We start from the raw sequence: 19,577 nt of genomic DNA on the forward strand, positions 1-19,577 counted from the left end.
AAGTAGAACTGAGCAGCAGGGAAATCTGAAAAAGGTACCCTGAAAAATACTCTGTTCTCCCATCCCACAGGAAGTAAAGTTGAGAGATTAGGACAGATCATAGTCAATACTCAGTCCCCAGGCCTACCTGATTCCCAGGGGAAGGCAGTCAGTCAGGTTGGGAGTAGAGGAATCTTCTCCACCCCATCCCCCCAGAGCCTTGCACCGGTATCGCCCCTCACCAGTACAGGTGGCTGATAAGGGCCTTCACGGTGGCCCGGTTGACAGGGGGCAGATGCACCAGAAGCTCTCGGTACCTGGAGATTTTCTCTTCCTCATCCTCAATCTCTGGGTAGGGGGAGACAGATCAGGTCAGACCTCTTGTGACCACCTCCCGTCCTACCTTCTGGCAGCTCTGCCTCTCATATTGGTGACAGTACTCTCTGACCCTCCAAGTCAAAGTAAGCCAGGCACTCAGAAAGGATAAGGAATTCCCCATCTCTGAGAGACCTGTCTCTGTGCAGTTGACAACCAGAGAAAAGGGGCTGGAGCCCATCAGCAGTGGCATGCCTAGTCCAAGTGCATGATGGGGACCAGAAAGGAATTCAGATATGAGGGGACAAGGCTAGGCATGGGCTGCAGGCCCACCTGACGCCTCCAGCCAAGCGAGGCGTTGGGCACGAGTGAAGAGCCCATCTGGCAGGTCGCGTAAGAAGCGTTTGAGCGCGGAGGAGACGTCATCCACGTGCTGTTCGCCCTCCTTGAGGTGCACCGAGCGTGCGTCCTGCCGCAGGCTCTCCAGGAGCCGCTGTGTCTTTGATGTCTGCCCACACTTTCGATAGATGCCCTCAGAGGTCAAGCCTGGGGAGGGACACGGGCATGTGGCTCCTTTCAGAGGGATCCTGGACACTGGGGTCTGGGTATCGGAAGGGTGGGGCCGGGGCAATAGGGGAGGGGCCTAGGTGTAGAGGCGGGGCTCACCGCACTGTGTGATGTAGTCCACACAGCGGTACACAATCACAGGGATGTCCGAGTCCCCAAGCTGCTGCTCAGACAGTGTGTCCCCCAAGCTGGCTGCTGCTTTCTGGATGGCCCCCAGCCAGCCCATGAAGTCCAGTCGTCGCTCCCCCTGGATGTACAGCGTCCTGGACCAGGGACAGTCAGTCACTACACTACCTCTGTTTGTACCCCTGTCCCACCTCTTCCCAGGCCTATCAGACTTCATAAGCCTTCTGAGAGCCCCTGAGGGCTCACCAGTGACTCACCTTCTTCGCTCCACCAGTACCAGCACCTGGTTCTCACTGTCTCCTTGAATGGCTGTGGAGAAGCCAGTCAAGGTGAGGCCCAGTCCCTGGTAATTATTCCCAACTTGATCCCTCCCAAGACTTTCTGAGCACACCCCCCCAGGATTCACCCGCCAACCTGGAGGGTCACTAAGATGCACCCCAAGGGCAGGAGAAGACAAGGAAGGACAGGCTGGCTCCTTCTGGCCAAGCCAGGATAGAGTTCAGACTTCCAGGCAGGGGCTGGGGCCTGGGATCTGGGATGGGGTGCCCTGGAGGTTGGGGGTCCAGGCCCGAGTCCACGCACAAAGTTCCTGCAGTCTCCGTAGCTGCAGTGGCTCTTCGCAGGGCCCCTCCGGAAAGACAGCACGGAGCTCAGAGCCAGTGAGGGCAAACCAGCCTTCCTGGGCACGCTGGAGGCTCAGACCAGCTTTGTAGGGTAGGCGCCCAAGCCTCTCAAAATCCCGGGTCAGCAGATCCTCAGCCAGGGGAGGCACAAATGCCTGGTGAGGAAGATAGCCAGAGGAGACCCCATCAGCCAACAGTACTGCCTGTCGGGGCCACCCCAGCTCCACGGCTTAGAGCAAGAGCCCTCTTCCCACCCAGCTGCTTCCTCTTCTCTTCCAGGAGGAACCCAACATAGTGACGAAGATTTGGTATCATGCCCCACTACACATCCACTCAGATGTGTCCTCTGGAAGCCTTCCCAGATACCACCAGGGATGTCCCCTCTCTGGGCCTCCACAGTGCCAAAGCACTTGGCTTCTGTTACGGCACTGACTACACTGTTGTTGCTGTCTGGACCCATCTGTCTCCCTGACCTGCATGGGAGCTACTGAGGAGCCAGGACCAAGCTCATCAGGTCCCCAGGACTTTGAGCACTGATCCTCAGGGCCATATCATAAACAAGTGAATGATAAAAAGAGTCCTGGGCTTTCATATCACAGGGGACCCCAGTGGGCACTGGCTCTAGTTCCCTAGGTAGAGCTCTCCTCTGGAGCCTCCTCCCCTCCTCCCTCCAGGGTCTGCTTGCACACCTTCAGGGACAAGAAGTCTCCCCAACCTCACAGATGCAGCATTGTCCACTCTAGGATGGCTGCCCATCAAACAGATCCTGCAGGTCTCCCAGTGTCCAACCACAGGGTTAGAGACTATCTACAGCCCTTGGCCTGAAAGGCCTGTTCCCCATCATCCAGGCCACACTTCATCCAGCCCTTGCTCTATCAGAGATTCAGGAGCTGGGATTCATGGGATCAGCCAGGAGGTCCCACCCCCCTGTCAGATACCAGCCCCGCTAAAAACAGACCTACCTTGGCAATACACTTGACCCACTCATGAGCCAGCTCTGCACTCTCCAGTCCAAACAGGTACAGACGTTCTCCCTCTGTGTACACCTCAAAGGTGTGCTCAAAGCTGCAAGTACACAGGCCAGGACTCGCACACCACACCTAGCCTTGCCCCCCCAAGCCTTGCCCCTCTACCCAACACCTACCATTCTCCAGTCCTGCCCCCAACCACCCTTGTCATTGCTCTTCCCCTGGCCCCTTAAGAAGGGGCTGGAGCCTCAGGAGACCTGGGGCAGCACTTGTATTGCTCCAGTTTACTGTGTGCCCTGGACAGGTCCACCTCTCAAGGCCTACTTCCTCATCTCCCGTTGGGGGTGGACCACATAGCATCAACAGTCTGTGATTCTGACCAGGGGTGCTCACCCGTGGGTGTCAGGAGGGGGCACTGCAAGGCACACAATCTCGCTGGCCCGAATCTCCCCGTTGGGTGTCACTGTGCGTTCATTCTCATAGTAGCTCAGGACCCCATCACTAAGGACACACCAGCGTCGGCTAAACTCTGGAAAGAAGTTGTACAGAGGAGCCGTGAGGAAATCCCCCACATCACCTGAAAACCATCACTGCATGCTCCCTGGGTCCCTACTCCCACCTGCTCCACATCCATTTCCCCCAGTCCGTTCCCCTCTCTGTAGTCCCAATATCCCAGCCCAGCCTACAGCTCTCCAGATCTCTACAGTAGCCTCTTCATTGGGCTCCTGGACTTCAGCAGTTGCCTCTACTTAAAACCACTCCCCAGGACAGTCTGTGACATCGACCTGGTACTCAAGGCCCTGGCAGGTCTGCCCTACCGACCTCTCTGACACCCCTATACTTTGTTGCCTCCACCCACAACCCAAATACCACAGGAAGTCTTCTATGCCCACCCTACTTTGCCAGAAGCTCCCCTCACTCCACACCCTGCCTGTGCCTATATCTGAGGAGACCAACAAGATCCCATAAAGGAATCGGAATTAGGGAGTCCAGACCAGGGAAGGTAATGGAAAGAACAGCATGTCAACAGCATGTCTCAGTTCATGGCACTGAGCTTCACCGTGGCTTGGAGCTTCCTGGCACCCAGGGCAAAAAGAATGACTCAGGCAGTTGCATAAATGACATTATCAGACAGAGGGAGGTAGATCAGGGGCAGTGAAGTTGTGAACAACAGAATCCCAAAGAAATCTCTTTGGATTTGGAGAGTTTCACCCCAGGGGTGCTTCTTGGAAGAGGTGCTGAGGGATGTAGTAAGCAACAGTCTCTGTTCCAACAGCACACTTCGTCTCTCATCTTGTCTAGGAGGGCCCGACATTTGCCCACTGAGGATAATGTGTCCACAAGCCTGCCCCCAGGACGTACTCCTTCCCGAAGTGCCAGTATTGCCTTTCCTTTCATTCTGCAGACAAGTGCCAAGTGCGACTGGGTACTGAGCACTTCCCAGGCACTGGGGCTAGGGCAGTACGGTGTATACAATGTATACTTTATTAAAAGACAAACCATCGTCAGATGAGTGGTATGAAGAAAAAGTGGGTCAAGGGAGAGAAGGGATAAGGTGGTCAGGGATGACATCTCTGCAGAAATTTTTTTATTTTTAAAATTTTTTTGTGGTACTGGTGATTAAACTCAAAACCTCAAGCATGTTAGGCAAGTGCTCTACCACTGAACTACATCCTCAGTTCTTTTCTTAAATTTTGAGACAGGGTCTCTTTAAGTTATCCAGACTGGTCTCAGACTTGCAATCCTCCTGCATCAGTCTCCCATGTAGATGGGATTATAGGCATAAGCTACCATGCCCAGCCAGAAGTAATATTTAAACTGAGACCCAAATGAAGTGACGAATCAAGCAGATATTTGGGGAAAGCATTTAGGTCATAGGGAATGGAAAATGCAAAGGTTCTAGTGGAAGTTAATCTGGCATGTCTGAGAAATAACAAGGAGGCCAATAGAGATGGCCCAGGGGGGAGGGGCTGAGAGGGAAGGGGCTGGAACAGTCACTGTGGGATGTAGTAAGGTCTGTGGTTGTATTCAGGTTGAGGAGTAAATGGAAGGCTGAGATCAGAAAGGGATGGAGCTTCCAGTTTAGTCCTCAGACTTTCTACCATCCACAGGCTCCAAATACCAGATGCCCAGCATGGAGCCATACCCAGAGGCTGAATATAGGCTTCCACAGTCAAAAGGGAACTCGGGCAGTGACCTGCTCTGCACTGCCATGCCACACCCTCAATTAGCCGTCTAAAGCACCTACTGTGTACCAGAGACATATCCAGAGAGGCTTCCAGGTGACTCTGCCAGTCCATTTGACACCCTCGTGGACTGGCTTCCCTGGCCCTATAGCCATGCTGGAAAGCCATGGCCAGGGCAGGGTGTGGTATAGCACCCACCTTCGCGGGCACGGCGGTCCTGAAGCAGCTTGCCAGCAGAAGCAGTCTTGTAGAGGAAGCCACTGTGACTCACAGTTGGCAGGACAACTGAGTAGTGCTTTTCCAGGGGCTTCATCGAGTCCAGTCGAGGGACCTCTTTGGAGCAGGGGAAAGAACGGCTGGTCACGCTGGCCATGCAGGATGTAGCCTCTTGGATTGGGCGTCCAGGCTCCCCAGCTCCCTAGCTCCCTGATCAGCACTTTCAGGCTCCCATTAGTACCTCCTAGGTTTTGTACAAGTCATTTCTCCACCTCTGCCCACCTGCAGGAATTCTACTCCATCCCCAAAACTTAGCTCCAGGACCCATCCTCCTAGGAGGCCTCCCTGGCTCCCAGCCCACCTCACACTGCCTATTGGAGGCACAAGGCCAGGCACACTAGAATGAGGGGGGCTTTGGGCCAACTCAATAATAATCCCTAGAGAGAGGTTTGTCCCAGACAGCATGAAGCCCAGTGAAGCAGCCTGGCTCCAGCCTTGCTCCCAGTGGTCAGGACTGCGGGGGGGAGAGAGGGTCCTGCCCTCACTTAGCCCAGGCCAGCCTGGGTGGTCTCCTATGCCTCCTGGACACCTGGGCTCTCTCCAACGCAGCATACCCCACCCACCCATGGCCTGAAGCCCAGAACCCCAGCCACTGAGCTCCACCCTCAGTCCTGGGATGTGGCCCCAGAGGCCAGGCCTGGGCCATGACCAGTGCCACTCACCCCCACCAGCCCCTCCTCACCCACCCTAGGAGTGGGAGCCAAATGGGGCCCAACCCAGGTCTGTGATTGGGCTCCACCCAAACACAGCAGTGAACAGGGCTGCTGTGGCAGGTCACAAAGAGAAATGCAACACTGCCCCTACACAGCAACAGACACACACTGCATGTGCAATCTCCAAAGCCCTCAACCCCCGCCACCACCCCACCTTGACGAAACAGACCCTGAGTAGCTCTGAAGTGCACATACCCTGGCACACAGATGCCACCCTGAGGTACCCACCTTGCAAGTCAGGAAGGGGCACACGAACACGTAACAGTCACAATTAGCGACACAAATGGGCACATATATGAAACACAAGTGCACACAAATCCAAACACACCCCACATCACACACTGCTGCCCTAGGGTGCCTCAAGGACCTGTGAAGGCAGCTTCAGAGTAGCCCGTAAATCAAGTCTCTGGTCCCTGGTAAACCCCTACCCCACAAACCTCTCCAAAAGGCCAGTCCCTGTCAGCCGGAGGCTCTGCCAAGGGGAACAGTCCCATCAGCCACTCACCCATGGTCTGGTTGTTTCGAAGGAACTCCATCTGCAGTGTCTGTCCCGCCTGCTCAGCGAGAGCCAGGGGAGTCGGGGCCTGCAGGTCCCCTGAGAAGCAGTTGACCCCAGCCCCGCAGCCCAGAAGTGCCTGGGTCTCTGCCAGGTCTGAGGTGGTGACTGCAGCACACAGGGCCTGGGAGAAGGGAGGGAGGGTGAGTTCAAGCAGCCAGTGAGCAGGGCTAGGGTATAGAAGAGGAGAGGAAGAAAGAGGGAGGAGTCACCCAGGTCTGGGATGGCTCTGGATTAAAAGAATCCTCAGACTGAAAGAGAAAAGAGGGAAGACAGAGAAGAGACAGAGAAAAGACAAGGGGAGGGAGGGCAGGCACAGGTCACCTAGCAGCAGCCTCACCCCTATGGAAGCCCTAGGACACAGCTGTCGGTCAGCCCTTGGAGGAGGAACTCAAGCTCCCTCTGCCTTGTGGAGGGGCGGAGGGGGACTTTGTAGCTAATTCCTCCCACATTTGAATTCCTCTCCGCCTGCCTGGCCTTTCCAACCAATGGGATCTGCCGCCCTCCTGGCTTGCAGGCCAGACTGGGCTGGGCTGGGGGCAGGACGCCTGGGTCCCTGGGAGGTGGAGGCCTGGCTCCCACTGGGCTTCTAGAACTAGACTGAGCCTGCTGGGATGCGGCTGGTTGTGGGAGGGGCTGAGGACTGAGCAGAGGTCACAAATGGCATCCCCCTGTCTTGAGCAAGCTGCCTCCCACCCAGGCTGAGCCAGATCAAGACAGAAGACTTGGCTCCCAGCCTGTCAGGGCCTGGGGCCCATATGAGGCCTCATCTTGAATGGGGTGTGGAGAGGGGTGGGTCAGCGCAGTCCAGCTGTTTTTCATGAGCCTGACAGGAAATAGCATCCCCATCAAGTTCACTCCTTTTGGCAGGATTCAGAGGGAATGGGACAGGGTGCGGGAGACAGAGGAATCAGGAGGGAAGCAGACAGATGCTAGGGACATGGTACCGATCCAAGGCCTGGCTTCTCCTGCATTGCCCTAACATTTCCTTAGGTCCTTTCTACTTCTGGGTCTCAGTTTCCCCATTTACCAACTCACTGCTCTGAACTGGTAGAAAAGATAGGTTGAGATAGAGGCACGAAGACAAGAGATGGTCTCAAGGGGCCCTGATCAAGCCAGATCAAGGAAGTGGGCTCAAGAGTCCCAGAAGTACAGTGCCCTGACCTTGTCCAGCTCCTCCTGGTTGCCAAAGAGTGGGTGGTAGCGGCGGTATTTGCCTTCCCTGTACTTGGCCTCCAGGTGGTGCCGCCGGGCGACAGGGCTGCTGCTAGGCTGCAAGGCCTCACTGGGGGGCACATTGGCTGCCCAGAAGCGGTTCCCAGCACCATTGCCCAGCTGTAAGAAGAGCTGTAGGTGTGGACAAGAGGTCAGAGGGGGCAACCAACAGTGGGGCTCCTGAGGTGGTGGGCTTGGAGAGCCAGGACACGCCCCCTTCCCCAATGGGGGAAGAGGAGTGGCCAGGCCTGCTGGGAGCTGTGAGAGCCCCCACCGCAGTTATGGGCACTGAGCCAGTTCCTCGGCTCAGTAACAAGACAAGAGGCAGACAGTCTGGCAGGTGAACGCCCCAGGCCTGGTGCTTGTTCCCTGGGGGCCTCGCCATTGCCCTACCCAGTCCCACATCTAGAACTCTGCATTCCTGAGACTGTCCCAGCTGCGGGTGGTGTCAAACTGGTCAGCCAATGGGATGGGCAGGGGTTTTGGAAACATCTCCTGTCTTGACATTCCTCTCTGGGTAAGGTGGTCGGGGTAGATTCTAGGAGAGGGCAGAGGTCTGGCATTTGGGGAGCTAGTTCATTCTTTCATTCACTCTATAGCCATTTCCTTGGTTTCCCACCTCCCCTTTGTCAGCTCCTATGTGGGGTGCTGGAGTCACAGCAGAGAAAAAGCAGAAACAGGCCCCACCACTGCAGACTTGCTTTGTGGCTTTAACAAGTTATTTCCCTCCCTGAGCCTTAGTGACCTCAGCCGTATACTGGGTATTTAATCCTAACTTACAGAATTGTTTTGAAAGTCAACTAATTAACAAATGCAAAGTCCTTATGTACCAAACACAGTGCGGACACAGCAAATGGAGATGACGTCCAGACTGCTCTGAAGTCCCTAGCTTGGCTGGTGCTGTCAGTAATGCCCTATAAGGCAAGTCCCTGGGTCCAGCCTCCTGCTGTATGTTCTCCACTTCAACTACCACACATCTGGGTACCAGGGAACTTCAAGTACACTGAAATGAATGTACACATCTGTGTGTACCCCAAAGCATGCCTCCTCATACCCAATGGTGTGGATGAGTTCAGATATGAAGGGTAAGAGACTCTGAGGGGGATGTTCAAGGTGGAGGAGAAGGCCCAGGGTCAGTCAGGAGGTAAGGGGCAGGGCTGGGTGGCCAATAGGATTTGCTGGGAATCTCAGGCCAATTACAGCCCCAACCAGGTACTCAGTTCCCACATCTGTATAATGGGAAGATAGTTGAACTAGATCAGGGCTCAGCAAATTCTCTAAATAGGCCAAAAATAGTGTTTTATAGGCTTATACAGTCTCTGTTACATCTTCTTCCTTTTTTACAACCCTAAAAACTGTAAACACATTCTTAGCTCACTGGCTAGTTTGCTGACTTTGCCAAAAGTCAGTTTTTCTAAGATCCCCACCCACTAGATTATCACTAAGGTCTCCCTAGCTCCAAGGTGCTGGGGTCAGTGAGATAGGGTCGGGGACTGGGAGACCCAGAGAGCAGCTAAGAGGGGCAAATCCCAAGTACCGGTGGCAAGCAGGGGTTTTCCCCACCTCGATGAGTGTTTCTGTCCACACCTTCCTGTCCATCTTCAGGCTCCGCACCTTGGAGACTCCAGCTCCCAGGCCCCGGTGCTCCCCTGTAAACAGAGGGCCAGATTCAGGTCACAAGGGCCCTCCCCTTCATGTAAGTACCACCTACCGGAAGCAGGCCCAGGTCTGAGACTGTACCTGTGGCATAGCTGTGGAATCTGGCTACAGTACTGCACCCTGCAACTCTCACCTGGCCTCCTGCTGCCACCCCCACCCCAACACCACCCTGGCTCCCTAGAGTCACACTGGGCTGGTTCTGTCAGGCCATTTTCCACTCAGTCCTGCAGTGATTTGGCTTTAAAATGCAAATCCCTGCTTTACAACCTCCAGAAGCCCCCAGGACTAGATCTAAATTCCCCATGCTTCCCTCCAGCACCCTGTTTCTGCCTGGACTCCCATCCCTATCCCTCAATGCCACTCCTTCCTGTCCTTCAGATCTCAGCTGACACATCACCTCCTCGGGGAGGGATTCCCGGACAAATTCACATTCTCTTTCTAGCACTTGGCACTCCCAGTACTTCTCTTGGTTTTTGTGTTTTCTGCCTTAGCGGACTACAGGCTGCCTGAGTCCTGCCTGCCCTCTTGGGCGCTCCATCCTCAGTGTCCAGAACAAACTATGGTACACAATAAGCACCCAGTAAATCTTGGTGGAATAAAAGGTGGTGGTGGAGGAGGGCTGCAAGGAAAGAAACCTTGATCATGAGAGACCCCTCGAACAGGGAGGGGAGCTGGGGCAGCACTAGGAGTGCCTGGCTCTGGCCTTGGCCTGCCTCCCTTGGAATACCTACGTCATCCCTCCAGTTAGCCTCACAACTCCATGAGCTGATGCCCTTTCTCATCTGGTCCCCAGCTGGGTCATCACTTTCCTGTACCCCAATCTCATGGTCCCAGGCCCCTGGATATTTTCCTTGTAAGTCCCACAGGACTTGGGGTTCTTCCTGAGTCAGTGTTTTCCCCAGACCCATCCCTCTCCATGGATCCCCACTTCAGAGGATCCCCACTTGCAGTAAACCAAAGCCACCACCTGGGCACTCGGTTCCCGTGAGGGCCCAATGTCTGGCAGAGTGTCTGGCACAGGGAAACCCCTTAATAAATTCAGTGGGAGTGAACGCATCGGGGACTCCACCCTCTCATTCTCACCCTCCTCACTGAGACTTTTTCAACACAGATCTTAAGCAACCCCTAGTGCTCATCACTCCCCCAGGCCTGACCTCCTCCTGCTCTTCCTCTGGGACCCTGCTGTAGTCCTCCCACCGGTCTCCAATCTTAGCTTCCAGTCACCAGTCAGAGTCTGATCCACAAATCTGACCTCCTGCCTGGAGGCAGGTCTTTGGGTCTCCTGCCTCCCATCCCCCCTGGACAAACACCGGCTCTTCCCACCCACCTGTCTGACCCCCCACTCTCTTCCAATGTCACACGGATACTGGACCCCAAAAGGCCTGGGCTTAAATCCAGGCTCACTTAATTACTGGATGCTCTTGAACAAACCATTTTCCCTCTCTGTGCCTCAATGTCTTCACCCATCATGTGAAAATGGAAAACCTGCCTTGCAGTGTAAGGACTGAAAGTTAATCCTGGTGGGAAGGGCTTAGTGGGAAGAATCAACTTCACAAACAGTGGCTCTAGCTTCTCCTGCTGCACAGGCCACATGCTGCCCTGACTCATCAGCCCTGCTGGCCTAGGCCTAGAGCCCCTAGCATGCACACACCTGCACAGCGCTTGCAGATGACGACGCAGAGGTTGATGGAGGCCCAGTCGGGCTGTGCAGCCCCGCAGTCAGCACAGAACCTGTTGGGGGCTGCAGCCCAGATGCGCTCAGCCACTTCTGAGGTAGAGAGAGCTTCAGCAATGGCTCCCTGCATGGCCTCCAGCCACTGCTCCTTCTCTAGCTCCGACTCAGCCAAGAAACTGGGAACACAGGAGTAAGAGGACAGGGCTCAAAGGGACTTGGGGCAGCAGGAGGGGCACAGCATGAGGGCAGGAGGGGTGCAGAACAAGACTTCAGGAGTTCTTGGGAAAGGGAGGCATTCTGACTCTGGTGAGGAAAGTAGGTGTGGACAAAGGAAAGGACCCTGAAGGACACTGAACCTGAAGTTCAGATGGAGCCAGGGGACTCTGCCCAGCCCAGAGAGGTGGAAGGTGGAAAGAAATGATGCATGGGCTAAGACCTGAGAGATAAGCAGGGCTGAGCCAGGGGAAGAGGTGGAAGGGCATTCTAGATAGAGGGAACAGCAGGGCAGAGGGGCAGGGTGACACAAGGGCATTCCTGGACCCTTGGACAAGAGGGCAGACTGACAAGCTGGGAGGCAGGCAGGGCTAGACCTGGAGGTCAAGGCATACCCCCAGCACAGTGGAGCACCTGTAGTGGACTGAAGTGAGAGTAATGGAAGCGTACAGGTATGTCTTTAAAAGACCCCTCTGCCATACGCATCTTTACCCTCCTTCCTATTCCAGCCCCGTGACTCCAGCCCACAAAGAACTTCACTGGCCCAACATACATAGACACCTGGAGCCCTACCACGCTATTTTCCGCTCATCAGGCAGGAAGTCCTGGTTGGACAAGTGGATGATTACCCCCCAACCCAAAAAGACCCCCCTGGCTCTTTCCCTGCTGCCACCACCACCTCCAAGCCACATGTATGTTCAAGATCCTACACCACGTCACCCAGCACCAGGCCAAGAAAGGCATCACTGAGAGAGAGGTAATGGACGTTAGCACCACTTTACAAGAGGGGCTAAAGACTGTCCTTATTCGTGAAAGCCTGGCACATGAAATTCTCAAAGCTTCCAAAGCTTTAAACAAGTGCCAAGTTCGCCTTTGTATGCTTGCACCCAACTGGGAGCACCCTGTATTGCAGGTGGGTGGAAGCCCTCGTGCTGAACATCCAATCAACCTAATTAAGGTTGATGACAGTAAGTAACCAGGAGAGTAAGTGGCCTCTGTAAAACAGAAAGAAAGGGGAAACCCCATCACATGGGTGGTTGCAGTTGTATACTAATTTAGAATCATGATCTCAGTGGCTAGGGAGGCTGAGGCAGGAGGATCAAAAGTTAAGGTCAGCCTGAACAACTTAACAAGGCCCTCGGCAACTGAGCAAGACCCTGTCTTTGGTAAAATTTTTAAAAGGGCTGAGGATGAGGCTCAGTAGTAGAGTGCTTGTGTAGTATGTGCAAGGCCCTGGGTTCAATCCCTAGTGCCACGAAAGAAAAGAATTACAGCAAAGAATCTCAGGCCAAGATGTCATTAGGGTACCTCAAATGTAAGAAATGAACAAACAAACAACTTGGCTTTCAACAAAACAGTCAATACTCTGTGGTCACAGTGGACAAAGCGAAGCAGCTCAGACAGGCAGCCAAAGAGTAAAGAGGTAGGGGTCTGGAGTCAGAGGGCCATTCCGGCCCAGGTCAAGAGGGTGAAGGCAGAGAGACAGGAACAGACAGAGGTGGGGCAAGACAGTGGAAGATTTGCACAGTGGTGAGGAGAGGGAGAGATTCTCAGGGGTAGAGATGGAGCCCTGGGAGGACCAAGGGACCCTACAGAAGGAGATGTCCACAGAGTTGTCAGAAACACAGCCTAGAACTGGAGAGCCAGTTGGGCTAAGGGCAAAGATGGTGGTGGTAAGACTGGTGATACAGAATGGTTCCTGCACAATGTCAAGAGTCCTTAGTCTCCAGGAAACAGAGGAACAGACAAGGCAGTGGTCTCCCAGGTCACACAACTAATCAGGGGTGAGCCCATGGTTGGGACCCAGGCACAGTATGGTGCCTCAGAGGTGGAAGCTGAAGGTCTGGGAGTGGTGAGGCTGCCCAGAAAGGACAGAGGACAGAAACAGACAGTGCAGGACAACTGGGGACCAGGGAGGAACATCCAGAACCTATGCCAAGACAGAATGAGGAGACTTTAAGTTGAGGGAACATTCATGACAGTCAAGAGAACTGTCAAGAGAGCAGGCAGGGCTGGGGATGTAGCTCAGAGGTAGAGTGCCTGCCTAGCATGCACAAGGCCCTGGGTTTGACCCCCAGGACCATGGGGGCAGTGGGTGGAGAGCAGGGCAGCCAGAGGGCAGCAGGGGAGAGGGGGGTGGAGAAGCAGTGGCTGGTGAAGAAAGCTGGTAGAGGCGACTGTGAGCAGTGTGGGAGGCATGGGGTAGGGCGATGGCCAGAGGGAGGCAGGGTGGAGTGAGGCTTCTCAGACCAGAGCAACTAGGCAAGAAAATGCGAAGGACCTGCACAGGTGGGGCAGGGTATGCAGGCAAGCTGAGGGGAGGGCGGGCACACCTGAAGATGCGGTAGGGTGTGGTGAGGTCAAAGCTGCGACGGTCCGCATCCTTCACGTTTCCCACACTCATGTCGATGAAGGTGATGCCGATGCCCAGGTGGTATTCCTGATGGGGCAGGAAGGGATGAGGGGACAGGAGGGACAGGTGGCACCTCCATGGACTACAAAGTGCCCAGGAAGGAGGTAAGAGAGGACCCAGGGATCTGAGCACAGGGAAAGGGGCTGGGCTCAGGACACAGAGGCAATGAGGAGGGGGTATGTGCCAGAGCCAGGGCAGTGACAGGAGGGTGATGCTCAGGCACTAGATGAGGGATGGGGTGAGGAGGAGGGTAGGCAAAGTCCTGGGCTCAGTGCAGAGAAAGTGGAACTGAAAGTACAGGGCTCAGGACCCAGAGAGGTGAGGGACAGGGAGAGAGACCAGGATGGCAGACATGAGGCAGGGGGATCTCAGTGGCCTGGCCCAACCTTTCTCACCTCCAGATTCTTATAGAGCTGCACTTTGTCACCGACCACGGTCACATACAGCTTATTCTTAAAGCCACGCAACTCCAGGCTGCCAGCGTGATCTGGCTGCTCTGAGCCTCGAACTCCCAACAGAGAAGCACCAGCCAGCCGGGCCCGAGCACGCTGCTCAGCCACTGCCTGCTGCAGGGCCTGCATCCACTCCTGCCGCTCCACTAGAGAGAGATATGGAGTAAATCTGAGCTCAGCCTGTCAGGGAGCCCCAGGAGTATCCCAGCCCTAGGCTTCTCGGGAAACACCTCTGCCAGAAGCCCCCCAGACTGCTGCTTCTCACTCTACCTGGCTTCTCTACCTTGGACAAGCTCAGGTCCCTGTCCCAGCTTGGGTCATTTAGGCTGGGCAGTCACTTCACCTGTCTAAGCCTATTCCCCTGGGACTATGTGGCTCTGAGAGCCAGGGAGCCAGTCAGTGTCCCCTTCCCTTCCCACCTCCCTAAGTATGAGGTAGGGGAGCAGATGTCTCTTCCCCTCCTTATCTGACCAAACTTCCACCCTTCTCTTCCCACTCCGCACATGCAACCCCTCCCCTTCCCCACCATCACTCTCTGCCCGGAAAGCAAAGGTCCGGTTGTTAGTGATCACTTCAAACTTCTGGTCCCCGATGGCAGTCACACGGGAGATGACGGCCACAGAGATGAAGCGCTTAGAGTAGGCATCCTGGGGAGGAGAGAAGAGCTGTATTTCTGGGGTGGGAGGGACCTCTCCTGCTTCCTTTGGCCTCAGCTGAAACAAAGGCTGCAGGGGTCTCCTATAGTGATCAGGGATCATCACCCTGTGCTGACCCCAACCTCTGCCCAAGGGCTAGAAGGACACAGTTCAAAGAGTCAGACCACACTACTCATGAGGACTCAGCTAAAGACTCCACCTGGATCCAATGTCAGGGTTTGGCACAGGCCCAGCCTGAGTAGGGGTCAAGTCAGAACTATCTAAGCCTTACCTTATTACTGTCAAAATATCTCAGGTGATCAGCATCCAATCTCACCCATCGCTTCTGATAGATATATGATCTGGAGAGAAGAGGCAGAAAGACCACGGAGCAAAAGACTGGGGATTAGGAGAGAGGTTCCAGCATTAGCCCAGCACTACCACCCCAGCAGCCACACACAAAGTTATATCAGCCAGGTTCAAGGGAGGAATTATCTCAAGCAGCCACTGAGAGAAAGATAGGCTTTACCTATAGCAAGAATAACTGAAGTCAGACTCAAAATACGACTTCTTAAGAGCAATGAAACATAGGTACGGATAATCAGTGGTTATGGTATGTCTGGAAGGAGTCTTGCTCAAATAATCTTGTCTCAAATAATCTCTGGTCTCTAGACCCAAGACATCAGTGTCCTGGAGTACGCCCACTCCATATGGACACTGGCAGGAGCCAAGAAGCCTTACTCACCCCTGTGGTGGGTTCTTGTCCAGCCAGCCGGCCTTGATGACTGGTGTGATGGGGCTGGAGCCCCCAGGAAGCTCCTCCATGGGTTGTGGTGGGAGCTCAGGGGTCAGGCTGGGCAAGGGTAAGCTCAGGCCACTGGTGTGCCATCCACCACTAGGAAAAGAGGAGGGGAGGAAGGTAGTGGATGGAAGCTCCCTCAGGTTGGGGGCTGGGGAAATGAGAGGGCTGGGCTGGACTCTGGGAAAGAGGATGGCTGCGAGGGGGAACCACCAGAGGATTGGACACTTACTTGGGGACACCCTCGTAGGCATGGTCATCCTCATCTTCCTCGTCCCCGGACAGTTCCTCTCCCTCACTCAGCAGACTGGCCACGCGCACGGCCCGTGGGACTTGGCGTAGTAGGGGCTCCTCCTGCCCCCACCCCAGGCCCACTCAGCATCAGGCTTCCCTTCGAGCCACAGATCACACCCCCGGGGTTGCCACGTGCACCTCTGTCCACTCAATCCCTGCCCTACACAACTCAGCGCTTTTACTTCTGCTTCCTCCCACTCCACCCCTGCCAGCTGAGACCACACTGGGACCCAGACTCACAAGGACAAGAGAACCAGTAGCAGACAGAGATCTAGGACAGGGACAAAGACAGAAAGCTAAGAAAAAGAAAGACTTAGTATTAGGGAGACAAGGCAAGCATTATCTCGGGTGGCATGGGAACACAGAAAGTGAAACAGAAAGAGGGACAGCTACTCCAAGACAGAAACACAGAAGGAGGGGGACAGGCCACACATACACAGATGCAGTTGAAGTCTGGAGCTGAAGCCCCAGAGCAGAGCCCCAGACCCTGGCGCACTTGACCCCACCCCTGAATAGCAAGACAAAGAAATGGGAAAGGGAACTCCCTTGGGGAACAGCAGCCCACTCTCTGGTGGTCCCCAGGGTCTATAGGCAGCTGGGCAGCCCTCCCTCCACACTGACAGGCAGGCAGCCCAACCTGACCACTGCCCTGCCCACCTTCTTGGTCATCATGCTGGCCGGGGCTCCTGGCCCCTCCTCTGGGACTTCATCATAGTCAGAGTCATCTGGAGAAAAAGAGGTTGGGGAGAACCTGAAGCAAATGGCTAGGCCATATCTCCTGGGACATGGCAGCTTGGCTTCAAAAAGTCCACCCCCAAACCAAAGCTCCCACCCCCACCCTAGCCTGGCTTTCAAAAAAGACACGGGGACAGGAAGTGCTATTTATACCAAAGAAGAGGCAGGGCCACCACAGGGAGGTCTGACCAGGCAGCAAGCTTGGGGGTCAGCAACAGGGACTGCCCCCATAAGACTACAAAGGCAACAAGAATTAAGGAAAGTAGACCACCCCAGAGCCTCGAGCCGGCTCCACAGGAAACACTCCCTGACCTTGAAGTCATGGCTCACTCAGGCTGTGACCCAGCCCTAGGGGTCAGATCAGGCAGAGGTACTGTCTCCATTTTATTTATTTAGTTAGGTTTTTTTGTTTGTTTTTTTTTTTTTTTTCCCTCTAATTTTTGGTATAGGGATTGAACTCAGGGACGCTTAACCACTGAGTCACTTTCCCAGTCCTTTTTATATTTTACTTAGAGACAGGGTCCTGCTACGTTGCTCAGGGAATCACTAAGTCACTGAGGCTGGGAAATTGAACTTGCAATCCTCCTGCCTCAGCCTCCCAAAATGCTGGGATTACAGGTGTGTACCACCACACCTGGTGTTCTGTCTCCATTTTACAGATGAAAATGATGCTTGGGGGGCCCATGACCTGCTCAGAGCAGCACAGTAGACTGGTGGCAGGCAGGCAGTAAGAGGAATGTGACCCTCGCATGCTCTCCAGGGCCAATCCCAGGTAACTTGCCAGGAGTCCCGCTGGCTGCAGTACCCACCAAACTCGGGTGGCTGGCGGGGAGGCTTCGGAGGGATCTCTGGGGGACAGGGAGGCCTCTGGGGGACAGTGGATGCAGGCTCTTCTGACTCTGGCTGAGGATGGGATGACAGTGGTGGCAGCAACAACTCCTCCTTGGAGGGAAGGCTGGGAACAGAACAGATGCTGGGCGTCACTAAGCAAAAGAGGCAGGACTCGAGCCCTGGGAATCAGCTCACCTGGTTGCAGCACACCCGCTCCCTACAGGTGCCTACCACGGGAGCTCCTCATGCATCCCCTCACCCTACTTTCCTGACTGAGACCCTTCCCAACACAAAATCTGAAGGAAGGGGGCGCCTTCCTCCACCTGAATGAGCTGGACACCTATCTCCAGCGTTCCACATTTTAGCCACTGGGTGTCCACTCTGGAGGAAGGATGAAGACCAAAATGGGGATCAAAGAAGGCTTCCTGGGGGAGGTGATGCCAAAACTGCGTTTTTAAGGGTAGGGAGGCATTTGTTAGCAAAGGAATGGGACAGAAATGAAATGGACATTGAGGCTGAAGGCACAAACCACAGTCTCAGAAACCAACTCCAGAGCCCCAGAACTGGGTCTCTAGATGAAGGCTACCTCTGTCTTGTCCAGACTTCAATATTCACTACCTCCAGAGCCGTGGAGGCCTGGCCCCACCACCTGCTTCTGCCAGCATCCTGCAGGGGCCAAGGAAGAGCAGCAGAGTGGGCAGCTTCCCTGGTTATTTTTGATCTGGTCTGTTCCCGTATTCCTGGTAATGACTGACAGTGTGTGACTGCCACAAAAGCAAGGAGGGCTGGGAGGGTGGGGCTGGGTCAGCATGGGGCTCTTGTACCCCTTTCTTCAGCTCTAGATCAAGTCCTCCTCTGAAAGTCTGCCCTAAGCCCTCCTGTCTGCTCTACTCCCTGACTGTGCTTCCCTCCATTATGAGCTTCATACTAAATTATTCCAAATAATACTTCAAAGTCCCTTGTGATGTGTTTCTCAGGACACGTGATTACTTCCAAATTGTAGTATTATGACCAAAGGGAATGTGCCCCACTGGCTTCTGTGCAATCTGACCTTCAGCTGGCTTCCAGCCCTCTTCCTCTGGACACTATTCCAGTGGCATGCAGCCTTGTCACCAAGGAGCACTGTGTTGGTAACACTGGCCTGCATTGGGAACTGTCAGTAAACTCTAAATCTGGGGGTAAGCCAGACTTTGGGCTTCCCCCACTGGGGTGACTTGTAACTAGGTACATCCCAGGCAGGACCTAAAGCCACACATGGGTGGTTGCCTTCTTGGGACAAGAGGTTCCTAAGCCAGGCTGGCTCCCTGTGAGCCATCTGTCCACCTGATCCTTAGTCCCTCCCTGTAGAGCTGTCACCTGGAGGACCGTGGAGAATGTGCAGATGTGGCATGTACACCACGAGGACCCCATAGCAGAGGAAGACCTGCAGCTGCTCTGGTGGCATCTGCTCTCTACCCTATCTGCCTCTCTGAGAATCTGATACCAAGGGAGGTGTGGTGGTCTTGAGAGCGTGAATGTTTGGCTGAATTTAAGAAAAAACTCTGGTGGACACTGTACCAAGCTCTCTCCCATTTGACCCTGAGTTCCCTTTAGAGCAGGGGCAGCATCTGACTCAATATCCCCACCATCCGGGGCAGGGCCTGGCTGAGTTGCTGGCAACAGTATATTGGAGAGGTTGGGCGGTGGACAGGTAGCTAGTCTATGGGCAGGTGGGTAAGTTGGCCACTAGGGTTGAAAGGGAAGCAAATGAAGTATAAATGATGACCAAAGGACCAAATGACTAAGTGCCCACCAGCCCAAGAGCATGTCCCAGTTGGTAAGAACAATGTTTGAAGACTGCTTGACAGGCAAGTCCATCTGTCACTGCTGCTTCCCAGATGCCCAGAGCACCACCCAAGACTGAGGGGATCTAGTTCCCAACACCTGCCCAGGTCTAGGGGCTGAAAGGAAGAGGTTGGCAACAGAGCCAGGCTGCCCACTGCTCCCCACTCTTGAACCCTTCACTTTGATTCCCAGCCCATCCCCATCACTGTCCTGACGGCCTACAGGAGGTCTGCCACGCTGCGGCCTCTGCCTGCGACCCACCTTCTTCATTCTTACGTCACCAGAACCGAGCAGGAATCTATAAACAAATGACTATCTAGATTAGTTAATTCTTATTAATAAACAATGTGTATCTATACATATGTTTTTCCAGCCACCTTCTAAGTACTTTACATGGATTCATTCATTTATAGGAAACAGGCACAGAAATTTTGAGTAATTTATCTTTGGTCCCACAGCTGGGATTTCAACCCAGTCAATCCAGCACCACAGCTTGGCAAATGTGGCCAGAGAGGTCTAAGGA

The 19,577-nt window shown here is 54.5% G+C and overlaps 1 protein-coding gene across 1 annotated transcript in view; it reads right to left on the reverse strand.

Moving 5' to 3' along the window:
- The window catches only part of ARAP1 (ArfGAP with RhoGAP domain, ankyrin repeat and PH domain 1), a 37,150-nt gene that overhangs the window by 10,528 nt on the left and 7,045 nt on the right, over nt 1-19,577 (reverse strand). The window contains 20 exon segments of the mRNA XM_079103623.1: nt 222-327; nt 628-840; nt 961-1,124; nt 1,245-1,296; nt 1,570-1,765; nt 2,573-2,675; nt 2,972-3,107; nt 4,963-5,097; nt 6,259-6,433; nt 7,474-7,656; nt 9,088-9,173; nt 10,835-11,034; nt 13,405-13,511; nt 13,880-14,082; nt 14,463-14,583; nt 14,864-14,933; nt 15,317-15,466; nt 15,603-15,724; nt 16,322-16,389; nt 17,209-17,354. Of these exon segments, the coding sequence (XP_078959749.1) occupies nt 222-327; nt 628-840; nt 961-1,124; nt 1,245-1,296; nt 1,570-1,765; nt 2,573-2,675; nt 2,972-3,107; nt 4,963-5,097; nt 6,259-6,433; nt 7,474-7,656; nt 9,088-9,173; nt 10,835-11,034; nt 13,405-13,511; nt 13,880-14,082; nt 14,463-14,583; nt 14,864-14,933; nt 15,317-15,466; nt 15,603-15,724; nt 16,322-16,389; nt 17,209-17,354 (2,736 nt within the window).

The sequence above is a fragment of the Sciurus vulgaris genome (genome assembly GCF_902686455.1).
Source record: "Sciurus vulgaris genome assembly, chromosome: 11".
Taxonomy (NCBI): domain Eukaryota; kingdom Metazoa; phylum Chordata; class Mammalia; order Rodentia; family Sciuridae; genus Sciurus; species Sciurus vulgaris.